At 34.2% G+C, this 21,047-nt stretch overlaps 1 protein-coding gene across 1 annotated transcript; it reads right to left on the minus strand.

The window, feature by feature from the left end:
• Positions 1–4,963: 4,963 nt before the first annotated feature.
• On the minus strand, positions 4,964–15,231 carry LOC122273479 (chitin deacetylase 8). Its single transcript, XM_087161785.1, has 5 exons — positions 15,016–15,231; positions 12,541–12,856; positions 10,064–10,331; positions 7,192–7,389; positions 4,964–5,322 (listed from the first exon to the last, which is right to left on the minus strand). The coding sequence occupies exons 1-5, from the start codon at positions 15,080–15,082 to the stop codon at positions 5,011–5,013; spliced, it is 1,161 nt and encodes a 386-aa protein (XP_087017911.1). The 5' UTR covers positions 15,083–15,231; the 3' UTR covers positions 4,964–5,010.
• Between the last annotated feature and the right edge of the window lie 5,816 nt (positions 15,232–21,047).

Raw genomic sequence — 21,047 nt, forward strand, 5'->3', positions numbered from 1 at the left:
TTAAAAATTCTACTTCATGTAAAACTGATCTTGATAACTAAAAATATAATTGATCTTTAAAAATTAAAAGTGCTACACTAAAAAGAAGACAAAATGCTTGAAGAAAAAATTATTAATTATATTTCTTTTACAGACTAATTTTAATAAAAATTTAAATGTCAAAATGCATGTAAATTTGGATGTTGAAAATAATTTAATTCCATTTCTTATACCACACTAACAAGGGGAAAAAATTTCTCTTGGGGGGACTCGATAGTTTTATAATTCCTTATAACTATTCAATGCAGGATTTAATGACTCGGTCTTCAAATTTATGCACAAATCCCGGACCAATTTTCTGTTTCTTAAAATTTTTTATTTTGAAGTATTCTTATCATAACATTTGTATCTTGTATGAGTGAAATCAGATTTTGAAAATTAGTGCTCAAATTTGATATCTGGTGACTGTAAGTAATCTATTTTAACAAAACAATTTCATTGATTGGATATTCTTGAAATTTTTATTGATGACGTTTGTTAACTGTATTTAAAAGATGATTTTTCTTACAAAAAATTGTATTTAATATTGAAAAAAAAATTGTAGATTGTAGCTATTGTATCATGCTGATTCTATTGTAAAAAAAACAAGCATTTTATGTATGTAAGATGCAAAATGCTCAAAAATTTGTATTCAAATTGAACACTGAATTATGAAAACAACATAAAATGAATTGTATTTAATTTATGTGCTGTTTTATTCTTTAACATAATGAAGCATGTGAGAGAGAAAAAAAAATAAATCTCATATATACAAGCCAGAAGGACTAGTAAATTGAGATATAAACCATACATTTTCTCATACTTTATTAATATGTTTCTATAGTTTGTCTAAGCCAAGAACTCCTCCCGCCACAAAGTCTGAAGCCGTCTGGTGCTATGGAAACAAGAATGGCGCATTTCAGAGAGGGTAGCTTCACTCAAGAACTAACACAATAGACCGAAGAAAGATATTCCCTTTCTCTAGCCGAAGAGACTCCAAATTAGTGACCCAACACCCCTACTTGAAATAGTCACCGCCACAGATCCAGACGTATGTCTGGGGAAGTTCTCATTTTAGACAAACTATAGTTTTAATGTTATAATTCCGTTTGACACGTTCGTTTATGGAAGTGAAATTTCACCCATGGATGATTGACTGAATGCATTCAGTAACAAACTTCCTAAAACCGGAAGAAATTTAGGAAACTTACAGTGTATCCCTCCGCTTATGTTATGCTTACGAGGCGATGTGTGAATAGGCTTAATATTCTATGACGTTTTATTATTGAGTTTTGTGTTTAAATGTGCGCATAATATTACCATTCATAAGGGTTTTCTGTAATTTATAAATTCTAACAGGTCGTGAACCTAAAACAAATGTAACAAAATTAATATCATAGCATAAAAAAGTTTAATGTTAGCCATGTTCTGTAGCATCATAGCAAGCTTACGGAGTCTTCCGAATTCATTTGTTGTTTGTTTCGCGGGAAGTTCGGCTGAAAAAACGTACTACACTCTATAACAAAAGAATCGACGCACTAAGACGAGCAAAATTGACGCTCCATCAGGCTGGAATGATGCAGACTGGGGACGTATAGTCTTTAGCGACGGATCCCGCTTCCAACTGTGTCCTGACGATCATCGAAGACGTGTTTGGAGACGCAGAGGGGGGATCCTGCCTTCACTATTGCACGCCACACCGGCCCTCAACAAGGCATTATGATCTGGGGTGCCATTTCCTTTGACGGCCGGACCCCTTTGGTCGTACATTAGAGGTATACTTACTGCACAGTGGTACGTCGACGACATCCTAAGACCTGTTTTGCTACCGTTCCTTTTGCAGCGCTCTGGGCTGGTTTTTCAGCGGGATAATGCCAGACCACATACGGCACGTGTTGCTATGAGCTGTCTGCAAGCTTGTCAAACTCTTCCTTGGCCTGCCAGATCACCAGATCTCTCTCCCATAGAGCGTGTCTGGGATATGATGGGAAGGCGATTGCATCTGGCACGGAATAGTTGATGACCTCGTTCGACAATTGGATCGAATTTGGCAGGAAATACCGCAAGAGACCATCCGGGAGCTTTATCGGTCTATGCCACGCTGTGTGGCAGATTGTATCCAGACTAGAGGCGGGTCAACACCTTATTGAACTTGTTACTGTAACTCTGCAATAAATTATTCAATTGCTCTGAAATTTTAATCATTTACTATTCTGTACATTGTCTTCCTATCCACCAATTTTCGTTTCAATCGGACAACTCCTTCTTGGTGCGTCGATTTTTTTTTGTTATAGAATGTATATTGAAAGCACTACAAATATTGATATTTTTCCAAGATTATGTGTAAAAATCAATCGGAAGCAGTAACCCAGAAGTAATACGACGAATTTTAACCTCTAGCGCGATCAACACGGTCAATCATCCATACTTCTTTCTATTATTTAAATTGTCATTTAAATAACCATAGAAAGAAATGTGACAGAATTTATTGCTTACGAAAAAGCGGGAAACTACACAGGCATTTTTGCAAATAAGTTTCCGCCGTTTTCTATCAAAAATTAGCAGTTTATTGTGAAGAAACTGTGCATTATCTTTTATTTAAAGTATTCTTCATTACTAGACACTACTTTTTCCCCATCTTCCTGTGAGTATTCGGATTATACGTCGGAAGAACTCTTCATCTTTCGAGAATATCCACGAATCGACCCATTCCTTGGTTTCTTCAAATAATCTAAATTTCTGCTCAGACAGACCATGTGCCATCGACCGAAATAGGTGATAATCTGAAGGAGCAAGTTCTGGCGAATACGGCGGGTGGGGTAGGACTTCCCATTAAAGTGTTTCCAAATAGCAAAATCAATTTTCATGCAAACCGGCGTTCAATGTCTCTTGGCTTCAGTTCGTATGGTATGGAACCCAACTTCCTTGTTTTTGGATCATTCCCAATGATTTTAAAACCTGTGAAATTGCTTGCTGAGTCACTACTAATGAATAAGAGCAAGTTCTTTTTGCATTTGGGGCGAACCTTCTTCCAATAATTCTTTGTCCTCGTACGATTTCGGCCTTCCATTGCGTTCTTTGTCTTTCACGTCGACTTCTCTCATTTAAAAGAGTCTCACTATATGCTTCTTCAAGCAATCGATGCGCCTCAGCCGCAGATTTCTTTAAATTAAAGAAGTTAATCAAAAATTCCCGCAAATGACGCTTATTTGGCACGAAACTATACTTTTTTTTAACCAAAACAATTACGTAATGCTAATATGGAATCACAAATACTTTAAGGTTATGTTGTTACTAGATGAACAAACTTTACAATAAGATTTAACATCAGTCAATTTCTACGTAACCTACCTAGTGCCATCTTGTGACGAACAGCGAGAGCTTATTTGTACACCCATTAGATTTTTGATGCAGATGAAATAAAATTTTACGAAATATTTTATTTCGAGATAAAATATGAGATATCAGAATAAAAAAAAGTTTATATATATATATATATATATATATATATATATATATATATATATATATATATATATATATATATGTGTGTGTGTGTGTGTGTGTAACATAAAAAGCTTCAATTGATCTTTTTATGTTATCCTAATTAATTATTCTAATCGAAATACTTTCTCACACTTTTAAAAGCCACATCCTGTTCTTAAATCTATTTTTAGCTCAAGTATGCATTTAATTATAGGCAGGACATTTTTCCCTTTGCTATGTGTGGGAAGCGCTCGATCTATTTCACAAACCAATAGCAACAACTAAGATTTCCCCCTTTCCCTAAATTAAGACATTTTACGGATTTTACTTTGCAAGATTTTCCCTAACATATAACCAAGGAGCACAACTTTTCGTGTTCATTCTTACTCACTCTCATGACTGCTCTTGTCTAATAATTAATAAATAAATTTTGTACCCTCCTTCCCGACCTATGACCTGTTTTAATCCTTCCACTCGGCAACGACGTTATATATATATATATATATATATATATATATATATATATATATATATATATATATATATATATATATATATATATATATATATATATATATATATATATATATATATATATATATATATATATATATATATATATATATAACATTTTTTTTTGTCCTATTGTTCTGCACAAAAAAGTAAAATATTAGGTCTTATTTATTAGAATCGAGTTGATTTAGTCCCGGTAAATTTTCGAGAAAATGTTTACGTAAAGTTAACTACCTTAAAATGTGTTGTAAAAATTTTTTGAAAGAAATAGCTTATTTGTTGTTATTTCAAGAGTAAATCCTATATTTTTACAGAAAAGCATTTAATTTCGTCCTTTTATTGTCCTTTTATTATTACGATTCTCTCCCAGATCATCTGAGTGAGAAAGAAAATCTGGTAGCCAAGATGTTTTGGTTTATAAGGTCGGTTAGCAGCTATAGTTTGTCTACGGTAAGAACTCCCCCCGTCACAAAGTCTGAGGCCGTCTGTGAATGACGGAAATTGGTGATTGTTGACTTCCACCGGCAATCACATAGACACTTTGGTAAATGTCCGAAATATATACTAGGTCTAGTTAAGTGCCACCGGTATGCCCTACATCAATGTTTTTTAAGGTTCAGTGCCACTGTCCAGTATGCATTTAACAGTTACTCCGAACACAGATGTTTCTCCTAATCTTTCCTCAGCAGATATTATAATATCGAATAAATATAATAATATCAACGAATAAATTAGTTTCAAATCGGGAATAACAAATATTTCGAACATACACCAAAGTGATTATGTGACTGTTGACATTCACCGGTGAAAGTCGACATTCTCTTGATTTCGGTCACTTGCGGGCACACATTTTAAAAATTGTTCCCGTGTTCATGAGAGAAGTGGCGAGCAAAAGTGCAAGTCTGTCTGAAATTCCACGCTCTTAGGAAAGCTTAACAACCCACAATCAAAATAAAAACAATTTTAATGGATACATCTTGTATATACAAATTATCATTGAGGGAAATCTCTTGGTGGTCTTCTTCCTAAGGGAGTACCCACCCAAGGGTAGTACTTAGGGCAGCCGGTGGTGCATGTCTTCATGATCCTTAGGGGCTCTTTGTAAGAGCAGACTTCTTTCTTTGGACAGGGTTGGATGGGTGTACGAACCGGGAACACTCTATGCCTCATGTATTCAACCACCTGTCTCAGGGTGACTGCTTGAACTCCTTCCATCGTGAGAATTGTGTCAAAAAACTGTAAGAAGCCCTCCAGACGATGCTTATCTCTCAGCCAAGCTTCGTGCAGGAACACTGGGAATGGAGCCTATTTCACACGAGACACAAAATGTAGTTATTATGAAATTAATCTTTTAAATAATTTCGCAAAATAATAAGGATACTGTAATGTATTCATGGCATATTGATACACCATAACATGACTCTTAATGGCTAAAATCCTTATTTATATGTCTGAGGGGATTTGTCTATCTACTATGTCAACCTTCCTCTATTAAAAGGTACCTCCAGATAGAATCATGTTAACATTATATACTAGTGATTTGGGTATTTAATATTTGTAGTGGTAGTTATACACGCCACATTACTTCCTTTCCAGAATTTTATTTGCGATAGAATTCGATGAACAGATACAACTAGTTGATTTATGCATTTTTTTATTATTATATATATTTATATTATTCTGCTCATTATATCTTTTTCTTCATTTTTTGTTATTGCATTTCGCTCAATTTTTTTTCTTTATTTTTTTGCTTATAGTATTTTGCTTATTTTTTCCTCTTCATTTTTAGTTTATAGTATTTCGCTAATTATTTTTTTTCCTTCAATATTGTTTATTGACCGGGAAACTTTATTTTACTTCAGCGGATTTTTTTTTCTTCCTTTGAGCAGTATATTTTTAAACAAATCAACTGTTTAACACTAGATAGCCTAAGGAAGTCATTTTTACTGCTTCTAATTTCAATTAGAAAAAGAATGATGTATATAATGGCACAATTTCTTAGAATTTTGTACAACATATACTAAATTTCAGTCTTTCTAGTGTTAATGTTGACCTTCCATTAACGTTGGCAGGTTCATATCACGACCGCAGGTCACCATATTGAGGGGATTTATTTATCGACTATGTCAACCTTCATCTATCAAAAGGTACCTACTAGATCGAATCAAGTTAACATGTCTTATATACTAGTGAGTTGGTATTTAATATTTGTAGTGGTAGTTACGCCACAAGTCCCGCATTAAACAGACTGATCGTAAAGACACTGTTCCTAGAAGAACACCGAAGTCAAGCATCACTGGCTGCGATCAGTAAGCGGATGGGTGACCACTTTAATCAGCCTGCGTAGAGGCCGAGGGTGCTCTGTATCGGCCCTCATTAAACTGTTCTATCGTAAAGTGCTCGAATTCGCACGCATGTCATCGGGCTATCAAAGCAGGGAAGCCATCTCTTCTGCAGAGAATCAAATAGTCAATCTGGCATGTCTTCGGATCATCCTCAGGGTTGTTTCCCAGACCGTCGCCAATAGCCCACTGTGCAGCTCTAGTGTGATATAAATAAATTACCTAACTATAGTTTGTCTACAGTAAGAACAACCCCCGCCCCAAAATCTGAGGCCGGGTGCAACTATGGAAACAAGAATAGCGTATTTCAGGCAGGGTAGTTTCTCTTCACTCTTGGGCTAGCACAATAGATGGAAGAAAAAGAGTTCCTTTTCTTTGGCCGACCTGAGTTAAAACCTTTCTATAACAGTGACCCCACACCCCTACTTGAAATAGTTATACTTCGTTACCATGGTTACAGCCACTGGCCCAGACCAAAGGCTAAGAGAGTTCTTACTTTAGACAAACCATACCTTCCTCATTTGATGTTTTTGAAATGTTGATTGTTGTTGTTAATTTACGTCACACTAGAGCTGTACAATGGGCTATTGGCGACGGTCTGGGAAACATCCCGGAGGATGATCCGAAGACATGCCATCGCAATTTTGATCCTCTGCGGAGGGGATTGAAATGTTGATGTTTTTTAAACTTTCTAATCGTATCTGTAACGAATCGTATCGCAAACGAAAAAGTACCGCCTCTGCTTTCTCTGTAGCTCAGCGATTTCTAACTTAAGTGAGCTACTTTTTTTTAAACGTCATTAAATGTAAATTGGGTGAAAAAAACAATTTACCCTGTTTGAGTCGTAATGGCGCTTGAAATTCTTCATGAGAAATTCCTTCGTGTCCAAAGCTGTCTTCGGTTGCGGAGTGCAAGCATCGAGCATGGAGCAATAGAAATCTCCATCCTTCGAGTTGCGGTGATACTGAATCATCGGCACTTCCCATAATCCAGGAAAGTTTTCATTGGGACATGGTTCTATCTGGCAATCCTACAAAAGAAATTCATTTTAAATGAAGAACACATTTAAAAATCTAAGGAATAATTTAATGGGAATAACTGATAGAAATTGAACACGATATGATATGATAAAACGGACTATCTTTCCCATTTCGCATTACCTATAGATTCAACGGATGGTTGACTGAATGTAAACAATAACAAGTTTCCTAAATCCGGAAGAAATTTAGAATACTTCCGGCGTATTCCTCCGCTTATGTTATGCTTACGAGGCGATGTGTGCACAGGCTTAATATTCTAGGAAGTTTCATTATTGTGATTTGTGTTTAAATGTATGCGTATTTTTACCATTCATAAGAGTTTCCTGCAATTTACAAATTATCCCTTATTTGGCTATATTTGTGTAAAATATCACTGTTTCATATTTTTTGGTTTACTTTATAGCATGCTTGGAAAGTCTTCATTAATTCATTTGCGGTTTATTTCGTTGAAATTTAAATCGAAAGACTGCGTTATATTGTAAACACTATTAGTATAATATGTCACGCCATTTCAATCATAAAACCCGGAAGTCGTAAGACGAATTTTTACCCTTAGAGCCGTCCACGCTTAGATTTACACGGTTAACCATCCATACAGAGCCGTGATGGCTCAGGGGATAGAGAGTTCGTCTTCCAATGATTTGAACCGGGTTCGAATCCCAGCGATGGTTGGTCGATACGAATTCCGCATCCAGCTTGTACCGATCACAGTGCTGGCGTGAAATATCCCCAGTAGTACACGGACCATGGGTTAGAGCCCCCTTACGGTCAGGCTAATCGTGGAAGGTTTTCGTGGTTTTCCACTCTATGTAACGCGAATGCAGGTTAGTTCCATCAAAAAGTCCTCCACGAAGACAACATTTTTCCCAGTACTTAATCCACGAGTTCCTTTGTCTTCTGGATTTGGTTCAAAATTACAAGGCTACGAAGTTGAACTTTAGTAGTCGTAAACTCAAAAGAAATAGGGTCGGCTGTTCAACGACGGTTTTAAAATAAAATTAAAGAAAAAAATCTATACAACGATGCAGTTTCATAGAATGTTTTAATACGAGCGAGAAGCATATTTTTGTTAATTTTTTTTAGGCTCACGACAGATTAGAATTTATAAATTACAGAAAACTCTTATGAATTGTCAAATTACGCGTACATTTAAACATAAATCACAATAATAAAACTTCCTAGAATATTAAGCCTGTTCACACATCGCCTCGCAAGCATAACATAAGCGGAGGGATACACCGGAAGTATTCTAAATTTCTTCCGGTTTTAGGAAACTTGTTATTGTTTACATTCAGTCAACCACTCTCATAGTGCTACTGAAGTAAAACGTGACTTTCCTTCCTTTTTTTGTCTACAAAAAGGAGTTGCTAGTCTAAATTAGATCAGGTTTACTCTAACCAATCCATCAATTAACTGCATGTTCTGGTTTTTTTTATTGTAGTGGAACACAGAAAAGTGAAGCGTCTGTTGGCAACCTAGTTATGTAAATATGCTGCAAAAGCAATGGTTATGCACTGTTTCCCCCTCCAATATGATATCGATTCAGTCAGGTAACTTACAGGATTGTCTTTCTTAACATCTGTTCCGAATTGGGTTCCTAGCTTGTGCTGAATTTCTCTTATATTTAATGTTGTCATATTTTGATGTTATTGTTATGAAGTTAATTTTACTGTTTTATCCATTTCTAATTTATATTTTATAGTTACTTTTTATCTAATCTCTTGCGCTTTCAATGCATGCGAGGCCATGATGCATCCAACTAAACTGTACGAAAAGGATATGTGGCAATTCCAAGTCAAAATTTTTTATGGTTTTTCATTGATGTACCAACATTCTCTTGATGGTAGCCATCAATAATTCCATCATGAACCATTATATATTTGATGTTAACCATCACCCCAAAGTAGGAATTTGGACTGATTTATGATTATGATGATGGTGGTTTATTATCGTTAAAACAACTGATTTAGAAATCAAATGTTTTAACGATAATAAACCACCATCACGCCAATGAAGGAATTTGCACTGATTTTTGATAGACCAACATAAAAAGATTTTTTTTGATGGTATATTTTTGCTGAACCAACAATAATTATCATTAAACCATCATAGAAATGCATTGTTGTACTGTTATGGATCATCACGAATTTTCATCATAGTATCTTAGAAATCAAATGTTGGAACGATCATGAACAACCATCATCCCAATGTAGGCATTCGGACTGATTTATGATATGATGGTCCAACTTTAAAAAAAAAATTGTTTTGATGGTATATTCCTGAGAACCAACGAAAATTCCCATTAAACCATCCTGGAAATGTATAGTTGGAACCATCATGGACCGTCACCGATTATCATGAATTGCTGGTGCATGAGAATCAAACCTCTCTTAATGGTTAACTATCATAGCATTAAAGTACCATTTTCCATCATGGAACGATGGAAGTTTGTTGGCATATCAAACACCATGAACGTTATAATGGAAAATGTTGGATGATGGTGACCATCAAATGATGTTGGACCATCATGAATCGCACTGAAACCAACATAAACCATCAAAATGTGTTGATTGGAACATCAAGAATTTCGAATTGGGAAATGTCCATGCGTTCTCACTGTCTCAAAGCTTTGTGTTACACTTAAGGAAATAAGAAAGGCGAGACCTGGGAATATCCGAAATCCAGAGTATAGGGCCAGATGGGAGGGTCCATGTATGCCCTGGAGGGCATGGACGAATCATAGAGGAAAGCTTCCTTCTTGAGGACTTTGAAAGTGGTGTTGCCACCTGTTTGCAGAAAGGGAGCTCGGAAGCCGACCAGTTCTTGCATCGGAATTCCACCGAATGTGTTGAGCAGTGTCCTCATGTCCACCGCTTCACGTTTCCACTTCTGCTCGCTTCCATCCCTCCACAGATCTGTGTTGCTTTCGTGGCTGCAAAATAATGTTCCATTGAGTCCTGTGTTTAAAATTGAGATTAAATACGCTTTGAAATAAATGTGTGTTTCATATGGCTTTATTAGGATTTCAATCCAGAAAATTTGACAGCTCACTGCATCACAAAGGAGCAGAAAAATAACAAAGAAACAATTCAACAATTTACGTAAAGTGAACAAAAAAGAACAATAAACATTTGAATCAATAAGCATTTCAACAATATAAAATTTTAAACATTAACATGAAAAAGGTAAAGTTAGTGACTATTCATGAGAGTTCTTGCGTCCCAATACAATTTAGTGACATTCCCACTTTTCTGGGAGTTCCTATCTAGTCCCTTGCACAATAAGAGGTGATCAGAGTTTAATACACCTGTGTCACAAATTGGGCATGCTTTGCTGGGAAGAATTTTTATGTTATATAAATGTTCTGATAAGCAATCCTGACCTGTTTTAAGCCTAAAATGGGTTACTGCTTCCTTACGGGGTTGGTAACAGAGAAATTTCGAATTGTCTTGAATATTTTCCCATATGCTGCCTTTTGATTTTATAGTTAAATCATAATTATTTATTTCGTTGAGTTTTTCATAACGTATTTTTTAAGAGTATCAGGTGTGACAGTTGTTATTTCTTGGGGCATAGTTGTTCCGCTTTTTGCGTGTTTTGCATAATCTGCGTTCTCATTGCCCTCGATACCAATATGAGAAGGGATCCACTGTATAACTATAGTTTTATTCCTTTCCTTGAGGAGGTTTATATCGAGCTGAATTTCGTTTAGCAGCTTAGTTTTAAAGCATTGGTTTTCTGCGATTGCTTGAATTGCAGAAATGGAGTCTGTGATATGTGTGCCCCCGTGATATGTGATAGACGTATTTTTGGTTTCTTTACTTAAAGTTGAGGCGACTTGACTTTCATTTAGTCGAATATAGTTTGTCTACGGCAAGAACTCCCCCGCCATAAATTCTGAGGTTATCTGCTGCTATGGAAACAAGAATAGCGCATTCCTGGGAGGGTAGCTTCTCTAACAGTGATCCCACACTCCTACTTGAAATAGTTATACCTCGTTACCATAATCACCTTAACGGATCCAGACGGAGGGCTAGGTGAGTTCTTACTTTAGACGAACTATGCATGAATTTTGGAGTTATGGAGAATTTTGGAGTTATGCAGAGATGGTTATTATTTTAAAATAATGTTGCAGTCAATGTAGATGGGGTAAAGGCCGGGATAGTCTGGTTGGTAGGGCACATGGCCCAAGTCCAATAGTTCGTGGGTTCGATCCCCGCCTGCAGAAGACTTCCCGTGTAGTAAATGGTGACTGATGCACGTTAAATCTGTCTAGTCACAAAGTCCTCCATGTTCGCATAACAAATCAAATCTCTGAGGGTACTGATCCAGGAGTTTCCTTGTCTTCTGGATTGGTCCAAAACTACAAGGCTTCGGAGTTGAACATAAGTAGTCGTAAACCCAAAATTGGGTAGGCTGTTCAACGACGGATATAAGACATAAAATAAAATGTAGATGGGGTATTGTCCTCTCCCTCAGTCAGACTCTCGGAAGGTTGGACTTCCAACGTAACGCTTTGCAAATCTTTTACATTGTCTGACAGTTTTATTTACTTTGATGTTCAGTTTACGAGTTCGAGCATACCATTTCGCAAATTCTGTCTTTGACTATCTGCGGTGCGCTTACGGGCCTAAAAAGAAATGGACAACGTACGAAGATGTTTCTCGTTGAACCAATTGTTATATTATTTTTTTTAATTATACTATGTTAATACCGATGTTTTTACATAATGTATCACATAAAGGTAAAACTCAAGATGGAAATGCAAATCGGCGAGCTTCTCTCCAGCTATTCGTACTTTGTTTTTATATATTTTTAAAGGATCCACAAAGCGACGAGTTCCCTCCGATTAGCAATTAAAATACTAAATCCATGGATTCAGACCAAAATTTAAGTATCAATCATATTTATCCGTGCTTATTACATCAATTAACTAAAGGCATAAGTGAAATAAGATCTTATTTTTTAAAGGCTGTACTGGCCGATAATTCATTCCCTATGTCGCAAGAATGTGTCTAAGAAAATGGGAAAGAAATTTGTGCGAAAATCTCTCGAATAAAAATGCCAAATTTAAATTTATATATATATATATATATATATATATATATATATTAATGTAATGATGATATTGCCTTCCTTACCTCACTGTATGGATAGCTATTTCGTGTCCTTGCCTGTAGAGTTCATTGGTGAGGGTGTAATCGTTGTATTCATGGCACACAAAGAAGGTGGCATTGATTCTCCGACCATTTAATATTTTATTGTAAGTTTCGATGTTGGCAACAGTTATGGCATCATCAAATGTCAGCATCACGAACTGGGGACGATGCACGTTTTTCGGAAAATCTCCAAAACAGCTGCAGTTTGGGAGTTGGCAATTTGTTTCGTCACATGCTGGCAATGTTATTTTTTCATCAGAGTAATCATCATAATCTGATACAGCAGCAGCTTGAAATCCTTAAAAAAGAATATTTATAAATAAAATAAAATAATATATATATATATATATTGAAAAGCCGGATAAAAATATTATATTCAACATATATGTTACCGGCAAAGTATGAAACGCCGGCATTGTATAGAATGCCTAGGCATTGCATAGAATGCGGGATGTTTTTAGGCAAAGTATGGAATGTGAGAATTATTACATACTTTCCCTAGGCTTTGTATATATATAATGCCTAGGCATTCTATAGAATGACAAATGCTATTTAGGCAAAGTATGAAAGAAACGTCTTGATGAGGTTATTATGTAAATGATGTGCATGTTACTGTGAATGACCGAAATCGGTGGTTGTTGACTTTCACCGGTGAATGTTGACAATCGCATAGTCGCTTTGGTGAATGTCCGAAATATTTATTACATCCGATTTGATATTAATTTATTCGTAGATATAATTACATTTATTCGATATTTTAATACTTACTGACCATAGATTAGAAGAAACATCAGTGTTTGGAGTATCGGGCAAATATATACCGGGCAATGGCACTTGACCTTAAAAAAACATCAGTGTAGGGTATACCGGGCAGTGGCACTTGACCTTAAAAAACATCAGTGTAGGATATACCGGGCAATGGCACATGACCTTAATAAAACATCAGTGTAGGGTATACCGGGCAAATGTATACCGGCCAATGGCACATGACCTTAATAAAACATCAGTGTAGGGTATACCGGGCAAATGTATACCGGACAATGGCACTTAACTAGACCTAGTATGACTAGACCTTTAATAAATGTTCGAAATATATTTTAAAAAAGTTTTAAAAAACTTACATTCAACAGATAAGAAACCAATTATTAGTGTCCTGCAGAAAGAGGGGAGACTTTTCCTACTATTATGTTTAGAAAGATTTACTTATTTATTTATTTTATATATAAAACACAAATGTTTGGAAAAATATTTTATAAAGATTGAAGCATGGTTTTTCAATCAATTTGATAATGAAGTTTTGGGTCGTCAAATTTGAAATACATTTTTACACTTATTAAAAAGTAAGAATAATTTGTTGAAAATAATAAATGTTTTACCTTAGAATTTTCGCTTAATTTTCCACAATTGATAATGCAACAATTGATATTGAATAATTAATGATTGTATAATGAGGATTATGATTGATATTGATTGAATTGATAAAGAAATTAATAATGATCAACAAACAATTCAATAATGAAGTTTTGGGTCGTTGAATTTTAAATACATTTTTAAACTTATTGAAAAGTATGAATAATTTGTTAAAAATAATAAATCTTTTACCTTAGAATTTTCGCTTAATTTTCCACAAAAATGAGTTTAGGATATGGATTTAGATTTTAAAAAATATAGATATATATCTTTCCAATGTGATTTTGTCCCGTAGTAGACTGATCGTAAAACACGGTTCCCAGTAGATCACCGAAGTCAAGCGACTGTGGTTAGTGAGCGGGTGGGTGATCACTTTGATCAGATATACTGTTGATATACTGCTCTACCGTTAACTGTTCGTTAAACTGTTTTACCGTTAAGTGCTCGACTTCGTGCTGAGGTCTCATGATAATAAAGCGGGGAACCATTTCCTCTGCAGAGGATCAAAAGTGTGATGGCATATCTACAAATTATCCTCAGAGACGTTTATCAGACCGCCGCCAATAGCCCATTGTGCAGCTCTAGATAGTAACTATTGAATAAACTATTACGACCAATGTTTTTTTTAAAGAGAAATTGTTTATTTTTTCGTTCCTGCACAACTTTTTTTCAGTGGCATCCACTTTCCTGTGCACGCCATCGCTTTACGTGGTGTTGAAAATCCGCTTAAATCTACCCTAGAAACAATTATACCTTGGCCCCAATTAGGCTCAAAATTGGCTCAATATCGGTATAATATGAACATGCACCAAGGGACCAATATTGGGATGTCTGTATTTTTTAATATTGGTCCTATATAGAGCAAATATCGGCGTATATACAAAAATAGAGCTTATATTGGCTGAATAATGACTATAAAATATCGGGTGAATTTATCTGGCACTCGAGTTATCTGGTACTCGAATTTTCGATTCGAAATTATTTATAGCAAGCAATCTATATTTCCTTAAGGTTAACGAAATGCCTTAGTGTTTTAAAGTGCCTTACCTGTCACAAAGATGACACACAACAGCAACGGTAGCACAAATGTACCTTCCATCTTGTTGTTGTTCATTTCAATTTCAGCATTCAATTTAAGCTTTTAAAAATTCGTCTTATCACCTGAGAGTTCGATTATTTGACAGAAGATGATAATGCTGAAATAAGAATCAATAGTTTGCAACAAAACATCCGTTTTAATATCTTAGGAAATTCCGTTGAATCTAAGAGTGCCAGTTCAATGTTATCTTTTTCGTGAAAGGGTCTGACTCTTGAGAGACTGTATTTGCATAATGATTATGAAATAAAATAATCTGACCCATAAAATTTTTGAAGATGTCTGTTCTAACATGACAGAATATGTGATTTAATAAAAATTCAAAATTTCTGCTAATTGATAGATATTTTAGAAAAATACCACTAGTATTGTTTTTAATAAATATTTCGTAAATATACAGTGTGTTACTTAGTGTCCGACCTTCTATTTTTAGAATCTTTTTCAAAAATGAATATGCATACTACTCATTGGGCGTCGAAAATAAATATTTAAGCGAGGGGGAAAAAAAACATTACAGAACTCTGAAAAAATACAAAAAAGAAAAAAAAAAAAGACGAATGTAATAGATATCAAAATCATCTGTTTTTTTTTTCCCTTAAATATCCGTACTGTGATTTGCCAGATTTAGATAGTGATGCTAAATATTAATTAGTAACCTCCGACGTTAAAGGCTGACAGGTCCCGCAGTGGACTGATCCTTAAGACACGGTTCCCAACAGATCACTGAAGTCAAGCATCACTGGCTGCGGTCAGTGTGCGGGTGGGTGACCACTTGGATCAGTCTACGTAGGGACCAAGGGTGTGCGGTATTGGTCCTCGTTAAACTGTTCTACCGTAAAGTGCTCGACTTCGCGTGCAGGTCGTCGGGCTACCGAAGCGGGGGTGCCATCCCTCTGCTGAGCATCAAAATTGTGATGGCATGTCTTTGGATTACACCCTCGGCCCCTACGCAGACTGATCCAAGTGGTCACCCACCCACACACTGACCGCAGCCAGTGATGCTTGACTTCGGTGATCTGCTGGGAACCGTGTCTTAACGATCAGACCACTGCGGGACCAAGAATATTAGAAAATTTAAGACTGTTTTTATTTTCACTATTTAAATCGTTACTTTTAAGTTCATTTTTTAAAAATTTCATTAAATTTGATTTGTTTATATTTTTTTTACTTATTTTTATGTCCGACATTTTATTTAATTTAACAATTTCATTATTTTGTTGTTCCTCGATTTGACATTTTTTTTTATTTTCCTTCCTTTACTTTTTCTTTTCTCTCTTTTATTTATTCTTACTTTCTTTATTTTTATATATACTTTCATTTTCGTTATTGTTATTTTTATTGCAATCTTTAACCAGGATTTCAGGAAAAATGTGTAAGGACAAGTTGCTTTTATAATCAGAAAAGGTGACCAGTCTTCTCAGATTTTGCTTTACAACCTGCTTAACACAATCAATCACTAATTGAAATCCAATGCAAGCTTTCAAACTTTATATGACGTAAGGTAAATCAGTCTTTAATGTTTAAAATTCAACTGACCTAGCTATTTTTCCAAACTTTAAATCTTTTTTTTTTATTTCCAATGAGCTGCACAATCGGTCTTGCCGATGAGCAGACCTAGTGCGTTCTCCAGAGGTGGTATCCACTCTTTCAGGACCACCACAATGGGTGAGATACCGTTGGTCATGTTAGATAATTTTATCAGTCACAATCAGTTATTTGTTATTTTTAATATTTTGATTTCTGTTTCGAAAATATCTTGAGTGTATCCGGATACTATTAATTGTCAATTTGTGTTTGGTCATTTTCCTATCTTTATATTGGAATTGACTCACAGCAATAAAAAACTTGGTTTGTTTATGGAAATGTCTGAGCTAGGCTGTGAACTGAAGACTAATGTCGGGCTCAAACATTAATATGTCTGGTTTATCTTCATTAAAATTAAAATTTTAAAAACTGGTATTTAATTCGTTTTTCAAGTTATTTGTATTAGTTTTAACATTTTCTGTTACTTCCATATTTAATTTATAATCTCTGCCACTTCTTCAAGGGCATCCAAACAATAAAAATAAATTTTTATAATTATAATAAACTTTAAAAAGTACTTTCTAATTGTAAAAATAAATAAATCTATTTAACAATGTGAAAAAGCTCAATACGTATAAAGAAATCTTTCAAAATTTATAAATCAGACACTTTTGTTTTAATAAAAGTTCAAAATTTTTATTTAAATGATAATCAAACAGAATTTTCATGAGAAAATGCAATAGATTGTATTAATTTAAAAGAAAAATTAACTAGTTAAAATTGAAAGAAAAAAATCCATAATTGGTATATTTCAATCATCCATCTTGTGAAAGCGAAAATAAATTATATCACATAATAAATACACTTAAAATATGATTTATCACACTTTTCTTTCTTAAATTATCTTAAAAAGGTAGATATTTTCTTTTATTTGAGTACTTCTTTCCTCACACAAATCACCCTCATGAAAACTTTTTTTTTAAATTTTTCTTTTTCTTTTTCCGCAATGACTTCACAGAATCTTTCCTCTTCACTGATATTCACTTTCACTGATAAAAATAATCATATTCACTTTCACTTTCAAAGAGCACAGATCCAAATAAATTCTTTTGTTAATTTATACGAGTGTTTTTTTTAAATTTTATTTATTAAATAATTCAATAGAAATTTAAGAAATACATATATTTCATAAGTTAAACATAAAGAATTGTAAAAATAACACAAAGGGTGTAATTGAAGAAAGTTCAAACTAGTCCATGAAAACAATTTAAAAAAACAACATAATCAAAGATGAAAGTTAATATTAAAAAAAATTAGTTTTTTCTTTATGATGAAACATAAATTAACACCGGAAATTTAGGAGAAATTGAAGCAGATTATTCTTTAACGGGTCCTGAGTAGGAGAAGGGAATGTCGAACATTGAAGTAAACCATGTCAGAGTCAAGGTCCATACATTTCCAATACAGAGCCTGACTAAGGCATGGGCATACGGGGCAGTTGCCCCGGGCCCCCAAATCGAATCGAAAGTTCATTTTACTTTTCCTTCTTTAATGAACTTTTTTTAAACAAAATATCAGTACAGTGTAAAATCCTTCAGTTTTATGTTAGCTTCATTAATCTATCGTATGAACACAAAAAAATCTATGTTTCGTAAATTCATGGCTTTCTAGTGCGGAATTCAGCTTAATTTTTGCACTTACGATGGACGAATTTGGTCAATCTAAGGTCAGGCTGTATTTTAACAAATTCCAAAATGCGATATATTTACAAAAATACAGGCTTCTGATTGTCTTGAGTGAGCCATCGTAATTGCGAAACTTTAGCTGAATTCCGCCTTAATGTCAGCTAGGATATGAATTTTTCACAGCTAGATGACAAAGTTAACAATCAGAAAATTCCATTCGGCATTAAGGACATAGAATTGTCAGAAAATCAATAAAATGGACAGAACGATATTTTGGCAGATCACTGGAGGGGAGGGACTTAATAGCTGTTTTATGTTCTAGTCAATTTTCTTGTTATCTATTTTGAGGTGAAAAATTTAAATATCTCCATAAAGTAGTGAAGCAGAGGGGGCCCCTAAAGAAGTTTTTGCCCCAGGCTCCAATTAGGCTAAGTCGGGCCCTGTTCCAATAAGCATTCGCAGCAGAGGGAGAACGAAGCTCCCCTCGTTAAAATAAATTATTTCTTGTTTCCATAGCAACAGACAACCTTAGTCTTAATGACGAGGGGAGTTCCTTCTATAGACAAACTATATGTACATTTTAACTTGAAGCTTGGTTAACATAGCAACGTCACAAAATGAAAAGTTGACTACAAGTTTATCTGTATAGAGATTTGTTCCGCTTTATAAAATGCAACTTAAATTTAAACAGAGTAAAGTTTTTATGTATAATTTTCAACGACCTTATATCTGCAAATTTTGCTATCTGTATGTTAAGCTAAATTTTTACAATAATCTCCATACAGACAGGATTGAGGTTGAAGACAAATTTGTTCCATAACATTATTTTACCAAATTAAGTTCCATAACATTATTTTATTCATAATGATATTGATGAAATAAATTAGAAGTGTTCTAAATCTGGGTTAATTTTTTTCCTTCAAAACGTATTTTAACTTAAATAGATATCACACTTCAGAAGGACCCACAGGGGGCAGTTTCAGGTCGGATCCTGGGAGCACTTCTTAAAACTATAGCACCACATCACTCGAACATGTTTGTATAACACATAATACTTGCTTGCATAACACACAATACATGTTTGTATAATTGATTTTAGAAGCGGGAATTGACGCAAGCCCAGATAGCAAAATAAGGTTTATTTTCACTCAGCAAAAACCTTTTAATGTAAACCTAAAAAGAAAGGTTTGTCATGCGGCTTACGTGTAAACCTTAAAACGGGATCTGTGACAATTTGCTGAATTCTACGCACATTACCCTAATCTGAAACCTTGGAAAACAGCCTTCTATTTAAAAAAATCTTAAATCGAGGTTGACTTAGGGTTTTCAAGCGTGAAAAAATCCTTTATAAAAACTAGTCTCAAAGCGAAAATAATCTTAAATCTAGGTCATTATAAGGTTTATATTCCACAAAGTCTTGCATGCTCAGCTAAAATCCACCTTGTCATGAAATTTTAATGGACAATGCAATTTGATCTTATCGCTGGTGTGACGTCAGCTAAAACGTCATTATAGACATCAGTGACAATACTTTTTAATAAAAGCTTTAAAAAATAGTTTTTAGTACATTTAGGATGAAAGGTTTGAAACTGCAATAATTTTGCATTATTTGAAAAAAGGTTTTTAGTACACACATTTTCGTGGCAATAAAAATAAAATTTCGACACAATGTTGCATGCTTTCTGGGAAGGGATGGATAAATTCTCTTTCTGCGTCTACCAGTTGTTTAAACGTTATAACACGAGACACCGACTATTCCTCTATACTCAATGGCGCAGCTGTTTTGGGTTCAGCTTAAAGTTTTGTTTAGTTGCACTAAACTCACATGACTTAGAAACTTGAAATATCAGGATTGCCACTCAAATCTCGAGAAAAAAATTCCCTGTACATACTAGACACAATATATTAAGAGGAAACACACTATCAATGTGCTTTTGATAGACCTATATTTAGTCTAGCTATACTAGTTTTAATTGCTGGAAAAACTTAAAGAAATAAGAAACAACTGAACATACTAAAAACAAATAATGCTGTAGCAAATGAAATAGTTTAGAATAGCTGAAATATTCTTAAATATCTCATAGATATTTAAGCCGTCACCTTTTAAAAGACAAAAATAAGAAATGAAATTCCATGTTATTTTAAGTGATTTTTAAAGTTCCTGCATTTTCCTGTGGAGTGTAAGTGCTCTTTTGCTGAATTTTTTTTTGCATTGGGTAAAATGCAATGATTTGTATCAAATTCAATCATTAAACAGAATGACAGTTATCTTTTGAATGTTATTACCTATTTAAATATCCAAGTACTTCTTTGAGACTATTATTTATTCTTTACTTCATCCTAAATAATATGTGAGTGCAACAATAATCTTTTAAGGGCATAAGCAAACAAAAAATAAATCTTAAAAATTTGAATGACGACATAAGGTTTATGTCATCCGCCCTCAAGGCAAGAAAATAAACTAAAATCAATACTATACTATAATACACGTTTTCCCCTGCTTAACATTATTAAGTTTACTATACCTTTAATTTCTAAGTTACCGTTTTAAAATTTAATTCTATTAATGAAATTCAAAAAGAATGTATTTTCTTTGTGTGCTCAACTTTATTAAGTTTACTACACCTTTAATTTCTAAGTTGCCGTTTCAAAATTTAATTTCATTCATGAAATTCGACTCAAAAGGAATGAATATTAAATTATGACAAAAAAAGTTGCTCTAAAATAATCAAAATGATTAGTTTCGTAAAAATAATTAGAAAATTGTTAAAGTA

Source organism: Parasteatoda tepidariorum, chromosome 4 (genome assembly GCF_982258835.1).
Source record: "Parasteatoda tepidariorum strain Cologne lab strain chromosome 4, Ptep-v5.0, whole genome shotgun sequence".
In the NCBI taxonomy this organism is placed as follows: domain Eukaryota; kingdom Metazoa; phylum Arthropoda; class Arachnida; order Araneae; family Theridiidae; genus Parasteatoda; species Parasteatoda tepidariorum.